Source organism: Ictidomys tridecemlineatus, chromosome 11 (assembly GCF_052094955.1).
Source record: "Ictidomys tridecemlineatus isolate mIctTri1 chromosome 11, mIctTri1.hap1, whole genome shotgun sequence".
In the NCBI taxonomy this organism is placed as follows: Eukaryota; Metazoa; Chordata; class Mammalia; order Rodentia; family Sciuridae; genus Ictidomys; species Ictidomys tridecemlineatus.
Genome location: NC_135487.1, coordinates 39,776,811 through 39,797,984, shown reverse-complemented (window position 1 = coordinate 39,797,984; position 21,174 = coordinate 39,776,811). Strand labels below are relative to the sequence as shown.

At 35.7% G+C, this 21,174-nt stretch overlaps 1 protein-coding gene across 3 annotated transcripts in view; it reads right to left on the bottom strand.

Moving 5' to 3' along the window:
- Scp2 (sterol carrier protein 2) overlaps positions 1-21,174 on the bottom strand; it is a 106,612-nt gene that overhangs the window by 44,748 nt on the left and 40,690 nt on the right. For all 3 annotated transcript variants that reach the window (XR_013427789.1, XM_040288684.2, XM_005326052.5), the window contains exons 8-11: positions 18,060-18,146; positions 16,715-16,865; positions 12,474-12,621; positions 8,314-8,421 (exon numbers count right to left, since the gene is read on the bottom strand). Coding sequence is in view for 2 of the 3 variants with exons in the window: in XM_040288684.2 (XP_040144618.1) it covers positions 8,314-8,421; positions 12,474-12,621; positions 16,715-16,865; positions 18,060-18,146 (494 nt within the window). In the remaining variant the exon portion in view is untranslated. The remainder of the gene's footprint in view (positions 1-8,313; positions 8,422-12,473; positions 12,622-16,714; positions 16,866-18,059; positions 18,147-21,174) is intronic.

Genomic DNA, 21,174 nt, shown 5'->3' with positions numbered 1-21,174 from the left:
GTTATTTGTATATCCTAATCTTCAAACCTGGCTATGCATGAGAAGCTCTTGGAGAACTTTAAATGTAAATAAATTTTTGGGACCACCCCATATCTAAGAATCAGAATTTCTAAGGGAAAGGTAGCAATGTATTTTGTTAACAATTCTAGGAGATTCTGAAACAGTCTGTAAGTACACCTTGTATTTAAGAGCCAATGAGTTTCTGGTACATAATGACAAGATGGACATATACAACAAGCAACTTCTGAACTTACATGGACTGAACAGTGGAAGATCAGCACCTAAAACTAGGTGAAGCCATGCTAGAAAATTCTAAATGGAAAAAAAAAAAGTTCTAAAGCCAGGCCAAATTGGTATAAAAGGACAAACTAAAAAGCCAACTCTCAGCTTTAAACCAACAATCCCTTGTCAGGAATTTAATCTCCAAGGCACTTCCACGTCCTTTGACCAGATTACAAATGCTAAAAATAGAAATAGCTAAGAATAAGCTAAAGCCAATTTTACTCACTTATTTTTTTTACAAATGTTCAACAAGTACTGGGCAATAAATGGAAAAGTTAGGTAAAGACCAGAATACAATATGGTACTATTGTTTAGACTCTACTTTTTTTTGTCATATGACCAAAGCAAAATAAACAAACCAAAAAAGCTCAAATGAAAAATCTAAAAGGAATTTGTTTTTAAACTGAAGTTGAACAAAAGACACAATTCAAATGTCTGAACTATCTTTTTTTTCTCGTATGAATACTGTTAACAACAGCTAGAAACTTTTTTCACTCAGATCGGAATAAGTTAAATTCAGAAAACATACCTTTAATTTAAAAATTCTCACAATATGTGAAAGTCAAAATAACTGAGTCCCCGCCAAAGTATCACTTTCCTAATATTAAACTAACACCACTGGCAGAGGAGAACCCTCACCACCCAGGCCTTACCAGGGTTTTTTGGAAGCATCTACTTGACCATTTTCTGATTCTTTCAGACTTCTTTTGCAGTTTGTTATCCAAGTAACCAAGGCAAAAATATTTAAACTACTCAGCTGTCATTCTGATATATTTTCCAGGAGTCTGAATTCTTTCTTGGAACACATTGTAGCTAGTAGCCATGTGTCAGATTTACTTGAAATATATCCAAATCCACAATATGTAGCAAGTAAACATTTACTCTCCAATAATTCCTTGTCCCTATTCAGACTACTACTTAGGGCATGGAGATTTTTAAGTTTCCCATCAAAATGCTACATCATCAATAAACACTATACCTCAAAGACTAATGGTAAGAGGAAAAATTTACCAAACAGTGTAGATGCAAATAACGGAGAGTTTTAAAAGGATATTGCAGAAGACATTCTCGTTTCCCTCCAAAGTATTTTAAAACTAAATAAATTTTATCTTTTGGGGGTGTTTTAGGTATGCTTTTTAGTACTCAGGGGAGAGAAATGAATGACTGCCAGAACTATTAACATCTGATAAGAAAACCCAATGTTGACAAAATTGGAGAAAAAAGAAGCACTCTCATACTTTGCTATTGGTACAATCATTTTTAAAGAAAATGTGGCAACCTCTACCAATTTTAAAATACATATTACCCTTTGACACAGTGAGTCCACTGTTTGGAATTTATCCTATGGGTATATTTGTTAAAGTATAGAAAGATACTAGGATACTTATTTCAGCATTATTTGTAATAACAAACTGGATTTAACTTATGTCTATCAAAAAGTGAATGACTAGCTAAATATCTTAAAATGAGAATGCTAAGTAGACATTAAAAAGATTAGGACTGGGCTGGGGATATAGCTCAGTTGTTCGAGTGCCTGCCTCACATGCACAAGGCCCTGGGTTCAATCCTCAGCATCACAAAAATTAAAAAAAAAGAATAGGGCTGGGGTTGTGCCTCAGCTGTAGAGCACTTGCCTCACACATGGGAGGCACTGGGTTCGATCCTCAGCACCACATAAAAACAAATTAAAAACAAAATAAAGATATTAAAAAAGAATAAAGATTGGGGCTGGGGATGTGGCTCAAGCGGTAACATGCTCGCCTGCCATGCGAGCACCTCAGCACCACATAAAAATAAAATAAAGATGTTGTGTCCACTGAAAAATAAATATTAAAAAAAAGAATAAAAATTATCTTTAAATGATAATATGGAAAGAATTTCAGATATAAATGATAAAATCAGTCTTCAATGTGATAAAATATATACTTAACCACAGAAAGATTATATAACATGTACATATGTTTTTATGTAACAATTTTTGAAAAATACAATGTTAATAGAGATTAACTCTGAGAAATAAAACAAATAGTAAATAGGAAAAGAAAGATTATTATATGTTAAAAATTTGTCACCCTGCTATAATATTAAAAGTACATAAGGGCTGGAGATATAGCTCAGTGGTAGAGCACTTGCCTAGTAGGTATGAGGCCCTAGGTTCAACCCTCAGCATCATGTATGTGTGTGCATGTGCATGTACGCGCGAGACACACACACACACACACAGTAAATGTTTGTCAGTTTCTTATAAAATTAAACATACAAATGTCCTGATCTAACAATTCTACTCTGAGGTATTAATCCAAGATAAAGACATGTCCACAAATAGACTTACACAAAAACATTCACAGTAGCTTTATTTATAACATCCCCAAACAGAAAACATTCAAATATTTATTAACAGGAAAATGGATAAACAAACTGGCATATATCAACAGAGGAATACTATGTGGCAAGGAAAAAAAAGCCAATGTACTGGGCCCGGGGCTGTGGCTCAGTTGATAGAGTACTAGCCTAGCATGCGTGAGGCACTGGATTCGATCCTCAGCACCACACAAAAAAATAAACAACTAAAATAAAGATATTGTGTCCATCTCCAACTAAAAAAAAACAATGTACTAATGAGAAAAACTTGAACTTGACATTCTGCTGAGTGAAAGAAGTCAGAAACAAAAGATTCTATTTCTATGAAATTCTAGGGTCAATCAAAATAATTTAGTGACAGAAGTCAAAAAGTCTTAGCCTGTGGTGGTAGAGAGTGGGGAGAAGAATTTGAGGGAAGCCAGGGGATTGCCTGGAATAGATGAATGGAGCTTTCTGGCATGATGGAAATGTGCTTTATCTTGTTTTGGCTGGTAGTTATATGGAGGTATACAATTGTCAAAAAAAATCATCTTTTTAAAGTGTGCAAATTAATGTTTTTTAGTGTTCAGAGATAAGTGCAATTATCATCACAATCAATTTTAGGATATTTTCATCACCTCAGAAGAAACTAAAAACCCTTTACTATCACCTTCCATTGTTCCCAAGTCCTAAGCAATCACTAATCTACTCTCTATCTCTATGGATTTGCCTATTCAGGACATTTCATTAAAATGGGATCATATAATATTTGGCCTTTTATGACTACCTTCTTTTACTAGAAAAATGTTTTCAAGATTCACTTACGTTGTAACATCAGTCAGTATTTCATTCTTTTTCTGGCTGAAGAATATTCCATAGTATGTACATACCACATTTTGTTTTTCCATTCATCAACTGATGACAGAAATTTGGGTTGTTTCCACCTTTTAGTTATTACAAATTTGCTACTAACAAACATGTCTTATTATATGAAAAAATTTTAATAAAGAATATGATATGAAAAATCATATTGCTACTAAACAGTATGATTTTTGAATGTTTCAATGGATGGCAGAACAAAAACATCTCAAAATGGCAGACAAGTTTTCTTATAATAAAAACATGTTTCAGGGGAGAGAAAAGTTTTATGTCAATAAAATGATGAACTATATGTGGTATTCGTCTCCTGTTGAAACAGAGGTTTCTTGTGTGAGGAAGAACACTGTCTGAAGGAGAATTTAAGCGCCTTCTCACACACATTTGGTGACTCCACTGCCTATAACCACGCCCCAAGAATGTTTATCATTCTCTTGACTTCTCTACACCCACGAGAACAAAATCAACATTGAAGCATGACCTAATTCTCTTTTTGAGGGATAATAAAAACAGATTAGCCTGATTACCAAAGACAGAAAATAATTTCAAAATAATCTGTGTAGCATTTAGCACAATATTTACAAAAGATATAATGCCTTGAAGCTGTCATAATAGAAGGAAACTTATTCTTTACAAAATAAAGAACATTTTCCAGAAATAATTATAAATTAGTTTTTATGCTATGGTCCAGACAAGATTTTTATTACTGGCAAAAATGAACAAACAAAACAAAACAAAACAACTGTTAAGTGGATCTCCATGGCAACTTCCTTTTGTAGAGATGAAGGGAAGAGAACATTAGGAATTATTATTGTGTTCCTACTCCTTTTTGGCAGGGGCTCTGCTATATATTTTATCTACACAGATTTCCTCATTTAATCCACAGAACAGCCTTATGTAGTAGGTACTATACTTTATTCTCATTTTACAGAGATTAGCTAGCTATGTGCTGAAGAGAGTGTGCATGTTCTGTGTGAGCAAAGAACTAAGAGTCTCCTGGTCTTTGCTGGGACTCTGTGTCTCTGTGTATGTTGGGGTACTGGGACATGCAGTTACAACTTTTACTTCTTGCTTATGCAGAGCCCAATATATGGATTGAAGACCTTCCCAGGTCTTTCCTGAGCATGCACACTCAAGACTTTGCTCACACAGAACACACACCTACAATCCAGGTACAGTCTTCCATATCCCTCTCCATTCACAGCCACTATTCCTAAAAACTAATTCCACTATTGCTGCCATTTCCTCGCTTCTAATTCTTTTTGAATCCCATGTGCTTCCATGCAAAACATTCCCTTTAAACTGTGTCAGAATTTATAATGACTTTGTAACAGTCAAATCCAAATCCAAAGGATGTTCTTTACTATCTCTCTAGCCTTTCTGACTTCTTACTTCTCAAACATTCTCTTCCTTGGTTAACTGACCTTTTTCTTTATTCTTAAATGGCTCCTCTTCTCCAACTACACCTTTAATTCTTTAATGTCCACCAAAACCTAGGGGTTTATCCTTGATCTTTGTGCTAGACCCATTGGTTCTTTTCTATAATTTCTATTTATTAATGTTCCCTATTTTGATGAAATATTTTCATATTTTTCTTTAGTTCTCTATATACAGTCCCCTTGGATTCTTAAAATAGTTAAAGTCTTGATTAATAAAGTCTTGATTAATAAATTCAATATTTTGGCTTCCTCAGGAATAGTTTCTATTTGTATGGCCATGCTTTCTTGTTTCTTTCATATCTCATGATTTTTGCTGAAAAATGACTTTAAGTAATATAGCTATTCCAAAAATCAGATTCTCCCCCTTTCCCACAGTTTGTTAATTGTTTTTAGTGACTTTTCAATACTAATTCTTTAAAATCTAGATTTTTTGTCAGATACAACCACTGAATTTTCTTACTGATTGAGTAGAGATTTCCTCAAATTCCTGGTACTAAGAGTCTCCTGGTCTTTGCTGGGACTCTGTGTCTCTGTGTGTGTTGGGGTACTGGGCCATGCAGTTACAATTCCACCTTAGCCTTTTACTTCTTGCTTATGCAGAGCTCAATGTGTGAATTGAAGACCTTCCCAGGTCTTTCCTGAGCATGCACACAGTCTTTTATATTCCTAAGTCTATGTTGGATTCTTTTCAAGGTCTCTATGGCTATTTAATTCCTCAACTTTTCCATTTAATTTTTTGGGTTAGTCTGTTGTTTGCCCCAATTGACACTCCAGAGAGCTACACTATTAAAAAGTTGTTGCTGACTGGTCTTAGCAAATGCTTCTGGAGAAAATATTCTCTATGCTGGGTGAGTGTTCATTCAGGTAAAATACAGATAAACTTTTCAAGGGGGAGTTTCCAGGAAATTGACAGGATAATGACAGTTCTCAAAGGATGGGGCTTTAAAAGAGCTTCAGCTCCATTTGGACTCCTCTAGGGCTGATGAGGCTGCTTAATTTATACCATAATTGCAAGCTGTTGGTTTCCAAGACTACCATGGAGCCAGGGAGAAGAGGGTGGTATTTTTAGTGGCATGTCCACTAAAACCTTGATTTTTGTGCTGATGAAAATGCCATGAAGCTTGCTGTTCTTACAGAGATTCAGTTCTTTGTTGTTTAAAATACATATTCCTAAGGTTATAGAATTAAATCTGGTAAATTTCCAAAGTTATCAGCAAAATTGATCAGGATAATTTATGTCAGAGTTGTTGGCACTTTTATTTTTTTAATTTTTTTTAAGACAGAGAATTTTTTAATATTTATTTTTCAGTTTTTGGTGAACACAACATCTTTATTTTATTTTTATGTGGTGCTGAGGTTCGAACCCAGCGCCCTGCACATGCCAGGCGAGCATGTTACCTCTTGAGCCACATCCCCAGCCCCTGTTGGCACTTTTAGAAAGGAGAGAATTTTCCAATATTGTCATTTTTGCTACTCTCAGTTAAAACATTCATTCCCCTCATTTCTAGACTTCTTTGAAAAATATCAGATTGTTTGAACCAGTAACTGTAGTAGTACACTATGGGAATTATCATATATGAAAAGTAAGTGTATGACAATAATAACATGAAGAATAGAAGGAGTAAATAGAAATAAGCTATTGAAAAAGTCTTTTTTTAAAAAATCAAGGGAGAGAAATGAATTACAGTAGATGGGGTAGAGAGAGAAGATGGGAGGGGAGGGGAGGGGGGAAAGTAGAGGATAGGAAAGGTAACAGAATACAACAGTCACTAGTATGGCAATATGTAAAAATGTGGATGTGTAACCGATGTGATTCTGCAATCTGTATATGGGGTAAAAATGGGAGTTCATAACCCACTTGAATCAAATGTATGAAATATGATATGTCAAGAGCTTTGTAATGTTTTGAACAACCAATAAAAAAAGTCTTTTTTAAAAAAATATTTATTTTTAATTGTAGTTGGACACAATACCTTTATTTTATTTAATTATTTTTATGTGGTGCTGAGGCTTGAACCCAGGGCCTTGCGCATGCTAGGCAAGCACTCTACTGCTGAGCCACAACCCCAGCCCGAAAAAGTCTCATGTTAAACGTGAGGTGGTTTGACACTACGTGAAGGTAGACGGAGGTAAGTTAAAGATGTATGCTGCATATCCTTGAATTATAAAACAGAAATTAAAGAACTAATGCAATATAAAAGAGAAAATGAAATACTAAAAATCATCAATTGATCTTTAAAATGGTATTAAGAAAAAGAATCAGGGCTGGGGTTGTAGCTCAATTGGTACAGCATTTGTCTAGCATGTGTGGGGTAGTGGGTTTCATCTTCAGCACCACATAAAAAATAAATAAATAAAATAAAGTTATTGTGTCTGTCTACAACTTAAAAAATATTTTTAAAAAAGAGGGGCTGGGCTTGTGGCTCAGTGGTAGAACACTCATCTCTCATGTGTGAAACACTGGGTTCAATCCTCAGTACCAAATAAATATAAATAAATAAAAACAAAAGTATTGTGTCCATCTACAACTAAAATATATTTTAAAAAAGAATCAAAGAAGACACAAGACAAAAATAAAACAAATAGCAAGGTGCCACATCATATTGGAACTTTCTGTGTGTTTGAAAACATATCCTTCTGTTTCTTTCATATATTTTTTTCTACTAGGTTATGAGTTTACTAAATTTGAATGATAAACAGACATAAAACAAGGTTATTTACTTTAAGAAATGCACTGTACATTTTAAATTCTCTAATTTGGAATCTGTAAGAATTTATAAAATTTTACTAAACTAATCAATTAATATAATGAGATGATATGAAAAAACATAAGATTATGTTATTGCTAAAAGTTATTTTAGAAACTTCATTACACAAATTTGTCATTTTACAATTAAGAAACTAAGAGTCAAAGTGATTAATTGCCAATTGATAAAAAACAATCATATGGCCAATCAGAAGTAGAACTGTTGTAAAATACCTATTTCATAATTTCAAGTCCAGTTGTCTCAAGAGAAAATAATTTCCATGCAATGCCAATAATGTATACAGCATAAATAAATGTGCTCATTTGAATTGATTGTTGTCTAACAGGTCCAGCAAGATCTCTACTAGTTAAGTTCTATACATATCTGAAAATGATTAAACTTTTAAAAATAGATATTGTTAATTTTAGAGTTTTAATTAATTCCAATTCTTATTGATTAATCAATATTACGGAAGTGTGCAGCAGATAAAGAAATATCAAAAATACCATAGCTAAAAAATCAAAATTCAGCCTATCAAGCTCAGAGAATACAAACTTACATTCAACTCAAGGAAAACCACATTTATGGTAAAAATAACAAACACTTATGAAATTTGTGTGCAGTATTACCTGTAGCTCCCAGTGGATGTCCTTTTGAAATCAATCCACCACTAGGATTTATGACCCACTTTCCTCCATAAGTGTTATCTCCTCTATCGACCAGTATTCCACCTTTCCCTATGAAAGGAAAAATTATAATCACAAACGTTAAAAATAACACTGGAACAAATGGCATGGATTTTTAAATAAATATCCACATAGCCAAAAATTTCTTAGACCTAGCATGACTTAATAACTTAACAACAATTTGGTAGGAACACTTCTAAAAGTTAAGTAATAAATATTGAGCAATAAAGGCTTATCTTTTCAGAACATGTCCTGCATGAAATAAAGCTCCTATTAGTTCCTAAGAGCTCTCTGGCTTCCAAAATTGTTCCAAATATAAAAAAGATTCAAAAAAAAAAAAACAGAAGAAAAGTACTGAAATGGATATAAATACTATATGATATTACAACTAAAATAATTATAACAACTTTAAAGTTCATGTTTTCATTTCTTTCTGTTTTCAATTGTACTGCTGTGTGCTAGATAAACATTTTTAATAAAAGGAAAAACAAGAAAAAAAAAGCCCTCTTATGAAACTAAGGGAAATGGCTAAAAACACGTTGAGCCACAAAAGTAATGCTGAAAAAAATCACTTCTTATTTTTGGTGGCTTCAAAATTCCTGTCAATTTCCAGCTCACTGTTTCAAGTGGTTAAGAAGCAAATCAAAACGCATACATTGTATAAAATATTATTTCAAATGATATTTCTGACAAAGTAAGGAGAAATGGGCACTCCAAAAGATGATCGTAATAGCAATGGTGGTACTGTGTGAAGTAACTCAAAATCTCCTTGGGGCATTCACTGTGTCAGGTCTTGTTCTAATTATTTTCCACATATCTTTACAATTTAATCCTCAATCCTTCATAGAACCTATGAAGTAGGTACTATCATTTTCATTTTCCAAATGAGGAAACAGTCAAGGTAAGAACAGACAGGAAAAAAAAGGCATATCTCTACTGGTAAAATAAAGTATACCAATCACAGAATTCAAATGACCAATACTTTTAAACTGCTTCTAAGTCTAGATTATAGATTTTAAAATCCCATAGAGTCTGGGAGTGTAGTTCAGGGTAGAGCAGTTGCCTCTCATGCTTAGGTACTCTTTCTCTTGATATGTTTCTGACTTAGAACCTGCTACAAGGCCCAAGTCATCATAGACATTCTAATTCTGTTATTGCTGTTTTCACAACTGTTAATGTTGTTACTGTACCAAGTCAGGGCAGACTAAATAAAACCTAACCTCAAGAAATAAAAATTTTACTACATGTTTTTTCCAAAATATATACAAACCTGCAAAACAATAAAAGATTGTTAAAAGATTTTAAAATACTGACTTGAACTCAACAACTAAAAGATAAAGTACTGTAAAAGACCACTCTGACCTACCATGGAAAGAGGAAAATATGTGCACACTTTTGGAAAATAATTATTACGACTATTATGTGCCAAAAGTAACATGGGAACAAATGGATACAATGTGACCAAAACAGACAAAAATATGTGCTCTCATGGAATTTAATTCATGATAGGCGAGGAGTGAAGAAAAGAGAGACAATGTGTAAAATAATAATACATAGAGTGACTGAAGTGCCATAGAAAAAAAGAGGCAGGAGGGGCTGGGGTTGTGGCTCAGTAGTAGAGCGCTCGACTAGCATGGGCGAGCCCCTGGGTTCAATCCTCAGCACCACATAAAAATAAGTAAATAAAATAAAGGCATCCATGTACACATAAAAAACAAGTACTAAAAAAAAAAAAAAAAAGAGGCAGGAAAGGGAACTTAGGAAGTGCTGGGACTGGGATGAAGGGACTGAGGGAACAAATCATAGGGTATCTGGAACAAAGGCCTGAAGAAAGGAAGGAGTCCAGAGCACTTGAAGGAGACTGACATAGCAGCAGGAGAGTAGAATCAGAGAGAAGTAGAAGAGGTTGGAGAGCTGGGAGTGGGGATTCCAGAGATCACATTTGGCTCATGCATCAGGGTGAGATAACAAACTACAGGGTTCTGCACAGGGGACCAACACTGACCTACTATACTGGCTTCTGAATAGTGAAGAGACTAAGGAGAGAATGCGGATGCATGGGACTAGCTGGGAGACTACTACAATAATCTGAGTAAGAAACAAAGCTGATGGTGACAAAAAGTGATGAGGTTTGGTCAAACCCTGGATTTATTCTGAAGGGAAAATCCACAGCCAACATGACTTGGAGATAGATTCAGTGGAGGCTGTGAGAGAAAGAAAGGACTCAAAAATGATCCTAAGTTTCCAGTTTGGTTAATTGGAGGATAAGGAAGATTGAGGGAGGAGGAAGTTTAAAAATATCAAGAGTTCAATTCTGAACTTAGGCTTGAGATGCTTATGAGACATCAAAAACAAAAACAAACAAACAAAAACCTTGAAAAATAGGTAGCTGGATACCTAAATCTAGAGCTGCAGGAGGCAGACAGAACTAAGATAATACACTTGAAAGTTGGCATCACATACCGGATGCTTAACCCTGAGACTGGGTTCCAGTTCTGCTATGGCAGCATATGATCCCTTCAGCCCTTTTCTCCCACTGATCACAATTGTAAACACTGGCTAAAATAATAAAACAACTACCTGAGAACTCTGAAAAGTAAACAAAAGCAGAGGGATTACAGGAGGAATTATAGTGGAGAAGCCACTGCACCAGGGTGAGTTCCCAGCTATCGTCCATGAGACTCTTTCTTAACAGCCGTGCCCAGGATGAGCATGGTCCTGGAACAGCATGGTAAGCAAGGGCAACCATGACTCACCAAAGGGAATCAGTCAATGAATCTATATGGTCACTAGATTTCTCCATTTCATGTGAAATGGTGTAATTTTAGCTCAAAGGAGACTATGAAGGTTAAATACACATACTATGACCCTTATAGCAATGGTTCTAACTGGGTTAGATTCTGCCACCAGGAGACATCTGGCAATGTCTAGAAATATTTTTGGTTGTTACAACTGTGGGGGGAGTTGCTACTGGCATTTAGTGGCTAAGAGGCCAAGAATACTGCTGAATACCCTAAAATGCACAAGCCAAATCACAAGAATAATAGAGCTCAAATGTCAACAGTAATGAGGTTGAGAAAATTTGCCCTATAGCAACTACTGGTTAAAAAAAAAAATACAAAGAGATATAGCCAAAAATACCAATACAGGAAAATGGAGAACTCTGGAGGAGGAGAACAAAGGAACAGAAAAGACAAACAGAAAACAGATAATCAAATGGTCGATCTAAATTCTACTGTATCAATAATTACATTACATGCTGAGGGTCTCAAGTTAGCACTGCACAACAGAAATATAATGCAAACAAAACCACATATGTACTTCGTTAACATTTTAAAAATTTGTTTTTCAAAAGACATTATTAATGAAACAAAAGGCAAGCCACAGACTAGGAGAAAATGTTCACAATGTACATTTATCAGACAAATGACTTGGATCCAGTTTTAATTTTTATCTATATCTATAGTTATGAAAACTTTTACAACACAATAAAGACAAATAACCAACAACCAAAGGGCAAAGATTTGAACAAATACTTTATAAAATAAGACACATGAATGACCAGTGAGCATATGGAAAGATGTTCAATATCATTAGTTATCAGAAATATGCAATTAAAACAAAAATAAGATACTACTATATATTCTTTAGCATGACTGAAATTTTAAAAACTGATTATGTCAAATGCTGGCAAGGAAGTAAAACAACTAAAAGTCTAATATACTGCTGGTAGGAAATGAAGACAGAACATTTAGATTCTACCAACATTTTTTTTCATTTTCCTTTGTGCAAATATTTATTCACACATAATTAGAAAAACTTGAAGCATATTATACCATTTAAAAAATTTAACAGTAATTTGGATAACATAAATTATTGACTTGGATAATATAAACTCTTTGTATACTCTGTTATTTCCGTGCTGGTATTGTCTAAGACCACATGTTCTAAAAAGTCCAGTACCAAACCTGCTTATATTCACTCTGCACAGTGCAGTGGTGGAGCCAATGTGGAAACAAAGGTGGATTATTCTGTTTAATGGTGAAAGTGAAGCTTTCTCAGTGAAAGTTACCCAATTAATCTGCCTTCTTCAAAGATACTACCTTCTGGACAGAGTCCCAGTGCTTCATAAGTAAGGAGCTCATTCACAGAAAAGCAATCATGAAGTTCAATTACATCAATATCATTTGGTCTCAGGCCAGATTTCTCATAGCATTTTCTGGCAGCTTCTTTACTCATATCATAGCCAACCTAAAACCAAAATCATGTATAAATAAATTAATGCAAAAAACTGGGATTTTTAGGTAAGGAATTTTAACAAATTAATTATGTACCATGCATGGTGGCATGTACCTGTAATCCCAGCAATGTGGGAGACTGAAGCAAGAGAATTGCAAGTTCCAGGCCAGCCTTGGTAACTTAGGGAGGCCCCAAGCAAGTTAGCAAGATCATATCTCAAAATAAAAAAATTTTTTAAAGGGCTGGAAATGTAGCTCAGTGGCAAAGCACCACTGGCTTCAATCTCCAGTTCATCTCCCAAAGAAAAAAAAAGAGAAAGAGAGATTAATTATAAATAATCTTGACAGCTCAGAAAACCACACATATTGAAATCTCAGTTTATTCTACATTACACAAAAAATCCAAATAACCCAGCTACTTGGGAGGACGAGGCAGGAGGATCATGAGTTCAAGGCCAGCCTGGGCAACATAGAACCTGTATATTATAATAATAATAATAATAATAATAATAATAATGTCCAGGAAGGAGAATGTACATACTAAATTTTATACTACAAACTATAAAACTTTAAGTAAGACATGAAAAGGACTTAGAATTCTTAGATCATATTTTATGCTGTTACAAAAACTCTATCAAATCCTAATTATAGTTGTGATAAATCAGTTGAAGAGATTGTCAACACATCATTAGGAGTAACAAATAGTGAAAAATATCAAAGAACTTCTGTATGAAAATACATTATTTTTTAAGATAATATAGGATTCAAACCATTATGCCAAAATCCAAGCTCTTAACCTCTCTTTGGTCTCACATAATAAAAGAATATGTAAACTCAAATTTCATCAAGAAATAAAACTGGAATAATATAAACTATACCACAATAGTTTGAATATAATTTCCACCTCTACCACAACCTAACTTTGTGATCCTGGGCAAGTTATCAGGACATTTTCAAGTTCACAGCACTGCTATAAAATCATTTTGTATACTATAATTATCAAATAATTGCTTCTGTGGGAGAAGAGGGAGTTTTCAAATATTCAACTAACTACTAGGTCTAAATTCTTATCTTCTTTATCCATATTGCACAAAATCTTTAATCATGATTTTTGAAATGCTAAGGGTTAAGAAAGTTCTCTGGAGCCAGGCATGGTGGTACACGCCTATAGTTTCAGCTACTTGGGATGCTCAGGCAAAAGTATCACTTGAGCCCAGGAGTTTAAGGCCAGCTTGGGCAATACATTAAGATTACATTTCAGGCTGCAGTTGTGGCTCAGTGGTAGGACATTTGCCTAGCATGTGCAATGCACTGGGTTTGATCTTCAGCACTACATAAAAATAAATAAATAAAATAAACATACTGTGTCCATCTACATCTAAAAAATATTTTAAAATATTACATTTCAAAGCCAGAGAGAGAGAAAAAAAATAATAATAATGGATCACAAGAAAATAGAAGGGAGATGAACAGAGGAGAAGGAAGGGATAAAAGGGAGGGATGAGGGAAGAGCATGAGGAAGTACTGGGGTATGAAATCTATCAAATTTTGCTACATCCATGTATGAACATACTACAATGAATCTTGCTTATATATATAATTAGAAATAATAATAACAATAATAATAGGGGCTAGGGTAGTGGCTCAGAGGCAGAGTGCTTGCCTTGCACATGTGAGGCACTGGGTTCAATCCTCATCACCACATAAAATATATAAATATGTAAAATAAAAGTATTGTGTCCATGTTCAACTAAAAAAATTTAATAATAATAATAATGATGATGATGGAAGGTAGATCAGTAGAGAAAGGAAGCAGATGGACAGGGAGGAGGGGAAGGAAAGGAAAAATACTGGGGAAGGAGACTGATTCAATTTTGTTATGTGCATGTACAAATATGGCATAAAGAATCCAAACATTTTGTATAATTATAATGCATCAACAAAATATACTTAGAAATTTTTTTTTAAAGACTACAATTCGGAAAAAGAGAAGAAAAAATCTCTAGAAACCTCCTTGTTTTCCCCATAACGCTGTAAGATCGAAATTCAGTCAACTCCAAACAAATATAAGCAGCACTCCTAGTTAGTTAAAAGTTATCATATTCATGGTTCCATCATAAGAAGCATCTATTCTCGTCAATTGTTTTCTCCCAACAGATCTTTTTTTCCCCGTTTTTCTTTTTGTAGTATTAAGTATTGAAACCAAGGCTCTCTACCCACTGAGCTACATTCTCGCCACTTTCATTTTTTATTTTGAGATATTGAATTTCCAGGTTGGACTTGAACTTGCAATCGCCTTGCCTCATTCTCCTTAGTAGCTGGAATTACAGGCACATGCCACCACACTCAACTTCTTAACAGAATCTTAAGAATGGGTTAAAGATCTTTCAATTGTGTTCGCAGCCTCCGCCACCGCTCTCTAACGCCAGTGCAGTCTCCAGCTCACTGAGCTCCAGCTGAAGCAGAAGGGGGTAAGTAAGGAGGTCTCTGTATCACGGCTCATACAAAGCCCACTGCCTGCAAATCTACGGTGGTAAAGCACCCAGGAAACAACTGGCTACAAAAGCCGCGCCCAAGAGTGCGCCCTCTACTGGAGAGGTGAAGAAACCTCATCGTTACAGGCCTGGTACCGTGGCACTCCTGAAATTAGACGTTATCAGAAGTCCACTGAAATTCTGATTCGCAAACTCCCCTTCCAGTGTGTGGTGCGAGAAATTGCTCAGGACTTCAAAACAGCTCTGCGCTTCCAGAGCGCAGCTACTGGTGCTTTGCAGGAAGCGAGTGGACCTTTTTGAAGATACCAACCTGTGAGCTAACCATGCCAAACGTGTAACAATTATGCCAAAAGACATCCAACTAGCACGCCGCCTATGTGGAGAACGTGCTTAAGAATTCACTATGATGGGCTGGGGATGTGGCTCAAGCAGTAGCGCTCGCCTGACATGCACAGGGCACTGGGTTCGATCCTCAGCACCACATAAAACAAAATAAAGATGTGTGTCCACCAAAAACTAAAAAGTAAATATTAAAAAAAATTCTCTCTTTAAAAAAAAATTCACTATGATGGGAAACATTTCATTCTCAAAATTTTTTTTCTCTTCTCCCTGTTATTGGTAGTTCTGAACGTTATATTTTTTCTCCCATGGAGTCAAAAGGTACCTAAGTATATGATTGCAAGTGGAAAAATAGGGAACAGAAATCAAGAATTGGCCGTTTTTCCATTTTCATTTGTGTGTGAATTTTTAATATAAATGCGGGGATGTAAAGCATTAATGCAAGTCAAAAATGTTTCAGTGAACAAGTTTCAGCAGTTCAACTTTATAATAATTATAAATAAAACTGTTAAATTTTTCTGGACAATGCCAGCATTTGGATTTTTATAAACAAGTAAATTTCTTATTGATGGCAATTAAATGGTGTTTGTAGCATTTTTATCATATAGTTAGATTCCATCCATTCACTGTACTTTTCTAACTGAGTTGTCCTACATGCACGTACATGTTTTTAACGTTGACTGTCTTCTGTGCTGTTCCTGTAAGTTTCCTATTAAAGTACATTAAACTATACATAAAAAAAGAATGGATTATAATATCTGGTTTCAGTGGTAAACCCCTGTCATCCCATTGACTGGGGAGGCTGAAGCAGGAGGACAGCAAGTCCAAGGCCAGCTTCTGCAACTTAATGAGACCCTATCTCAAAACAGAAAATAAAAAGGGTTGGGGATGTAGCTCAGTGGTAGAGCACCATGGGTTCAATTCCTAGTAATACACATACACATACAATGGATTATAATATTAAAATTTAAAATTTCTACCTTTTTTTTTTTTTTTGGTATGGTATTAGGGATTGAACTCAGGGCCTTGGACACACTAGGCAAACCCTTTCTACTTACTGCACCACATTCCTTGTCTTTTAAATTTTATTTGAAGACAAGATCTTGCTAAGCTGCCCAGGCTGGCCTCAAACTTGCAACTGTCCTTCCTTAGCCTTCTAGATAAAATTTTTATAAGTACATAACTTCCAAAGCTGATGACAATATAATATTGCCTCAAAATTTTAAATAGAATTTCCTCAATTGGATTAATAAAACATAATTTCAAACATACCACTTTAATAACACTTTCTTCATCAAATGTACTTGGCAAATCGGTCACCATCTCCTGTGCCAAAATTTCCACAGCTTTGGATTGCAGTCCATACTTCTGTACAAATTCTTCACTGGCCAAAATTGCTGCTGCAGCACCATCTGAAGTGGGACTAGAAGGAAGTAAAAATAAATAATTATTTATACCAGCACTACCTCAATTATAAGATTTGAGACTACACAAGAAGAAAGATCAAGTATTTTTGCTGGCCAGTGCACTATCTCTTTTATGATACTGACAGTTTAAAAAATCATTTATGCTGGAAGAACTGAACTTCCAGCAAGACCTTAAATGTTATCAGTCACTGCTTGGTCTCTAGAATATCTCCCAAAAAGTTTTCTTTGCAAAGAGTCCAGGATTTGCCCCTGCAGTTACATAAGGCACTGTTTGGTGATCTTCTGAAGACTGAGTACAAAGGTTATTTTATCTTAATACAATAAAGATTCTACTATAAGCCTAAGTAGTTCCAATGTTGCTACCTCTGAAATAGCTCAGTACAAAAATCCTTTCAGAAACTGGGAAAGGAGAAAACAAGGGGAAAGTCCATAGTTAAGACTCTTAGTTATAAGAGTCATAGTGAAGAAAATATCAGAAAGTCCATAGTTAAGACTCTTGAGATCTCCTCAAGAATATATCTTTTTTCCTTAGAGCATGCTGTAAAGCTAGGTTGCAGACACAGGAAGCCCTCTGAGTTCAGCAGGGCTTCCTAAATGGGAAGACCTTCAGATTGCAACAGATAAAAGCTGGCCCAACTTGTTCACCCGCATCCCAGCCAGCATCTCCAAAGCAAAGCCAGGTGTATACAAGGACACAGGCAAGAACTATTCAACATTCACTCAATCTTCTAGGAAACAGATCACATCAGGCAGTTTGCAAGTTGCCAATATTATCATTATTAGAGCTATGATTTTTGTTTTACTTCTACTCTTAGCTACTATCACACAGTAAAATTTCCTGTATTAGAAGTCTATAGCAGGAAAAACAAAATGTTCAAGGAAAAAACCTCGGGACTCCACTAGCCTCCTAAGCCACATTTTAGTGAATAAATATAATTAAAACAACCAAAGTGGGCAGAAGTTAGGAGAGAGGGAAGAAGTAAAACACAGTTTTTCAAAAAAGGAGTCAGTCTGTCTCAGGGCAGGAATAGGAAGTGAGTATTCTAGTGAAGGACCCAAAATGGAACCACTTGTAGGAATTCTGTAAAATCTACACCCAGATACAAAGCCTAAGATTTAACCACAGAGAGGTGAGCAAGGAGAGGAACAGCTACATCTATCTATTAAATGTTAAAATGTTTTTTTCTTACCAACATTGTAAGACAGTCAAAAACTCAAAAATGCTTCGAGATGCCATCACTTCATCTAAACTGTATTCATCTTGAAATTGGGAATACCTAAATACAAAATAAGTAGTTACAAAATGTGAGGCAGCGATTACAATTTTTGTTGAAGATGTCTGGGTCCAGAGTTACAGAGAGAATAATCTGTGAATATTCTTTTCACAGCCAAAGACAAACTTTTATGAATAGTTTCAACCTTGAATAAATAATTTGAGCTTTATAAAAAAAATATCCCAACTCCAAAATATCCAAAAAAATTTCTGGACACAGAAGTTTGGTGAGACTTCCTAGTTGAGAAACACCTGATGTGCCAAAAGGTAAAGTTCCCTGTTGCCACAGGGAGAGGACATGAAAGTTCTGCATTGGAACCCTCCCAGACTCCACCCTACATGCTTCTTTATTTGGCTGTTCCTTATTTCTATCCTTCATAATAAAACTATAATGGTTACTAGAATGCTTTCCTAAGTTCTATAAGTTATTCAAGAGAATTATCAAGCCTGATGAGGTCATGGGAACCCCTGGATTTGTAACCAGTCAATCAGCGGTGTAGATGGCCTGTCCACCACCTGCAGCTGGTGTCTGAGGTGAGGGTGGTCTCATGGAGGATGGAGGCCTTAATTCATGCAGTCTGCATAAACTCCAAGTGGAGCATGGCAGACTTGAGTAGCAGTACACTCAGCTAGTGTTAGACCTGTTGAGGGTTAAAACAGAATTGCACAATTTTTGCTGGCAAATTATACAATACTGATTCCTTAAAAGCAAAATTAAATGATGTGCAACTCAACCCTCTTTTGTGGTGATACTATACAAGTACATTTAATAAAGGCTAATGGAGCTCTTAAGTATATGTAAGTTCTCCAAGTTCTAAAACTAAAACCTATAATAATTTTTTAATCTTTATTTTTCAGTTGGTCACAATATATTTATGTATTTTTATGTGGTGCTGAGAATTGAACCCAGGGCCTTGTACGTGCTAGGCGAGCGCTCTACCACTGAGCCACAACCCTAGCCCCTGTAATAAATTTTTGATTCTTAAAAAACATATTTCCTATGCCAGGCATCATGGCACACACCTGTCATGCAACTACTTGGGAGGCCAGGGCAGGAAAACTGCAAGTTTTAAGCCAGCCTTGGCAACTTCGCAAGTCCCTGTTTCTCAAAATATTTTTTAAAAGGTCTAGGGATGTAGCTCAGTAGTAGAGCTGTAGCCTAGCATGTATGAGGTCCTAGGTTCAACCCCTGTTTCTGCAAAACACACAAACAACAACTAAAAAACACATTACCCTTCCATGACTGCAAAGAAGAAATTTACTTTATTCTCTTTGGCTCCTCTAACAATATAATCATATGGCTTCAAAAGCCACCCTGGAGAAGTAGTAGAAGAAAGTAAATTACAAAGGAGTTTATAAAAGCAAATGTCAACTCCTGGGGAAATTAACAAGCAATTCAAAATTTTAGAAAATAAACCAGTGGCACATGACTATAATCCCAGCTACTCAGGAGGTTGACACAGAAGGATCACAAGTTTGAGGGCTGCCTCAGCAATTTGTGAGAACCTGTCTCAAAAAAAAATATTCTTTTTAAAGAGAGAGAGAGAGAATTTTTTAATATTTATTTTTCAGTTTTCAGCAGACACATCATCTTTGTTTGTATGTGGTGCTGAGGATCAAACCCAGGCCGCACGCATGCCAGGTAAGTGCGCTACCGCTTGAGCCACATCCCCAGCCCTCTCAAAAATTTTTAGAGAAGGGGAATTGACGATGTAGCTCAGTGATAGAGCAACCCTCAGTAACATACAAACAAAAAAAATTTTAGATGATAAAGCCTGCATAACTTAAGTTTATATACTAGTGTCTGCACTTTCACTTGCAGATGGAGTTAACAGTAAACCAACTTTCAAAAACCACCTTATTTGGGCCACATACTGTGCTAGGCACCAGGTACATGTTTATAATCCCTACCCTCAAGGAACTCAATATGATTCCATGGCAAAGAAATATATAATTCTAATATGTATAACAAATGTTATGATAGAAATGTTATATGGGGTGCTGTGGGAGCACAGACACACTTCATATATCAGAAAGTAAATAAGAAGTGGGGAAGAAAGAATTCCCAACAGAAGTAGCAGCACAGGCAAAGCCTCTCCAGGGAAAATGGTCTACCAGAGCAAGGACATAACGTGTGGAAGAGAATGTGGAAGCAAGGCAAAGAAGATGGGAAAAATGAACAGAGATTAAACCATGCAGCCCAGTTATGATGTTTACATTTTATATTGAAAACACTGAGTAACTACTAAAAGATAGTTAATCTGAAGTGTGACATGACCAGATCAGTACTTCTGCAAGAAGGCTGAGGCATGGGAAAGTGATGGTAAAAAGGCATTACCAAGAGCAAGTAAAGACTGGGGCAAATAATTAAGGTAAGAAATGAGGATCAAACCCAGGCCGCACGCATGCCAGGTAAGTGCGCTACCGCTTGAGCCACATCCCCAGCCCTCTCAAAAATTTTTAGAAAAGGGGAATTGACGATGTAGCTCAGTGATAGAGCAACCCTCAGTAACATACAAACAAAAAAAATTGTAGATGATAAAGCCTGCATACACATAGTTTGGTTGTCTATGTGTATAGACAGGCCCAGCAGCACATAGTTTGTAATCCCAGCAATATAGGAGACTGAGGCAGGAGGATCACAAGTTTAAGGCCAGCCTCAGCAATTTAGGGAGGCTCTGCCTTAAAGCAAAAAATAAAAAGAACTGGGTATATAGCTTAGTAGTAAAGCACCCCCGAGTTCAATTCCCTGTACTGAAGAAAAAGGAAAAAAACAGGGGAGAGGCTGCAAACTGGAAATGAAAAATGGAGAGAAAGGATAAATTCAGAGATTGCAAGGGGGGCAAAATCTCTAGGACTTCAAACCACTACATATGGGACACTGAGGGGAACGGCAGATGCAAACATGACTTCTCATTTTCTATCTTGGATGACTAGGTGTATACTGATGTCATTTGCTAAGATGCAGAACAATGAAAGGGAAACAGGATTGAAGGGAAATGACAAATTCTATATGAACATGTTGATTCGTA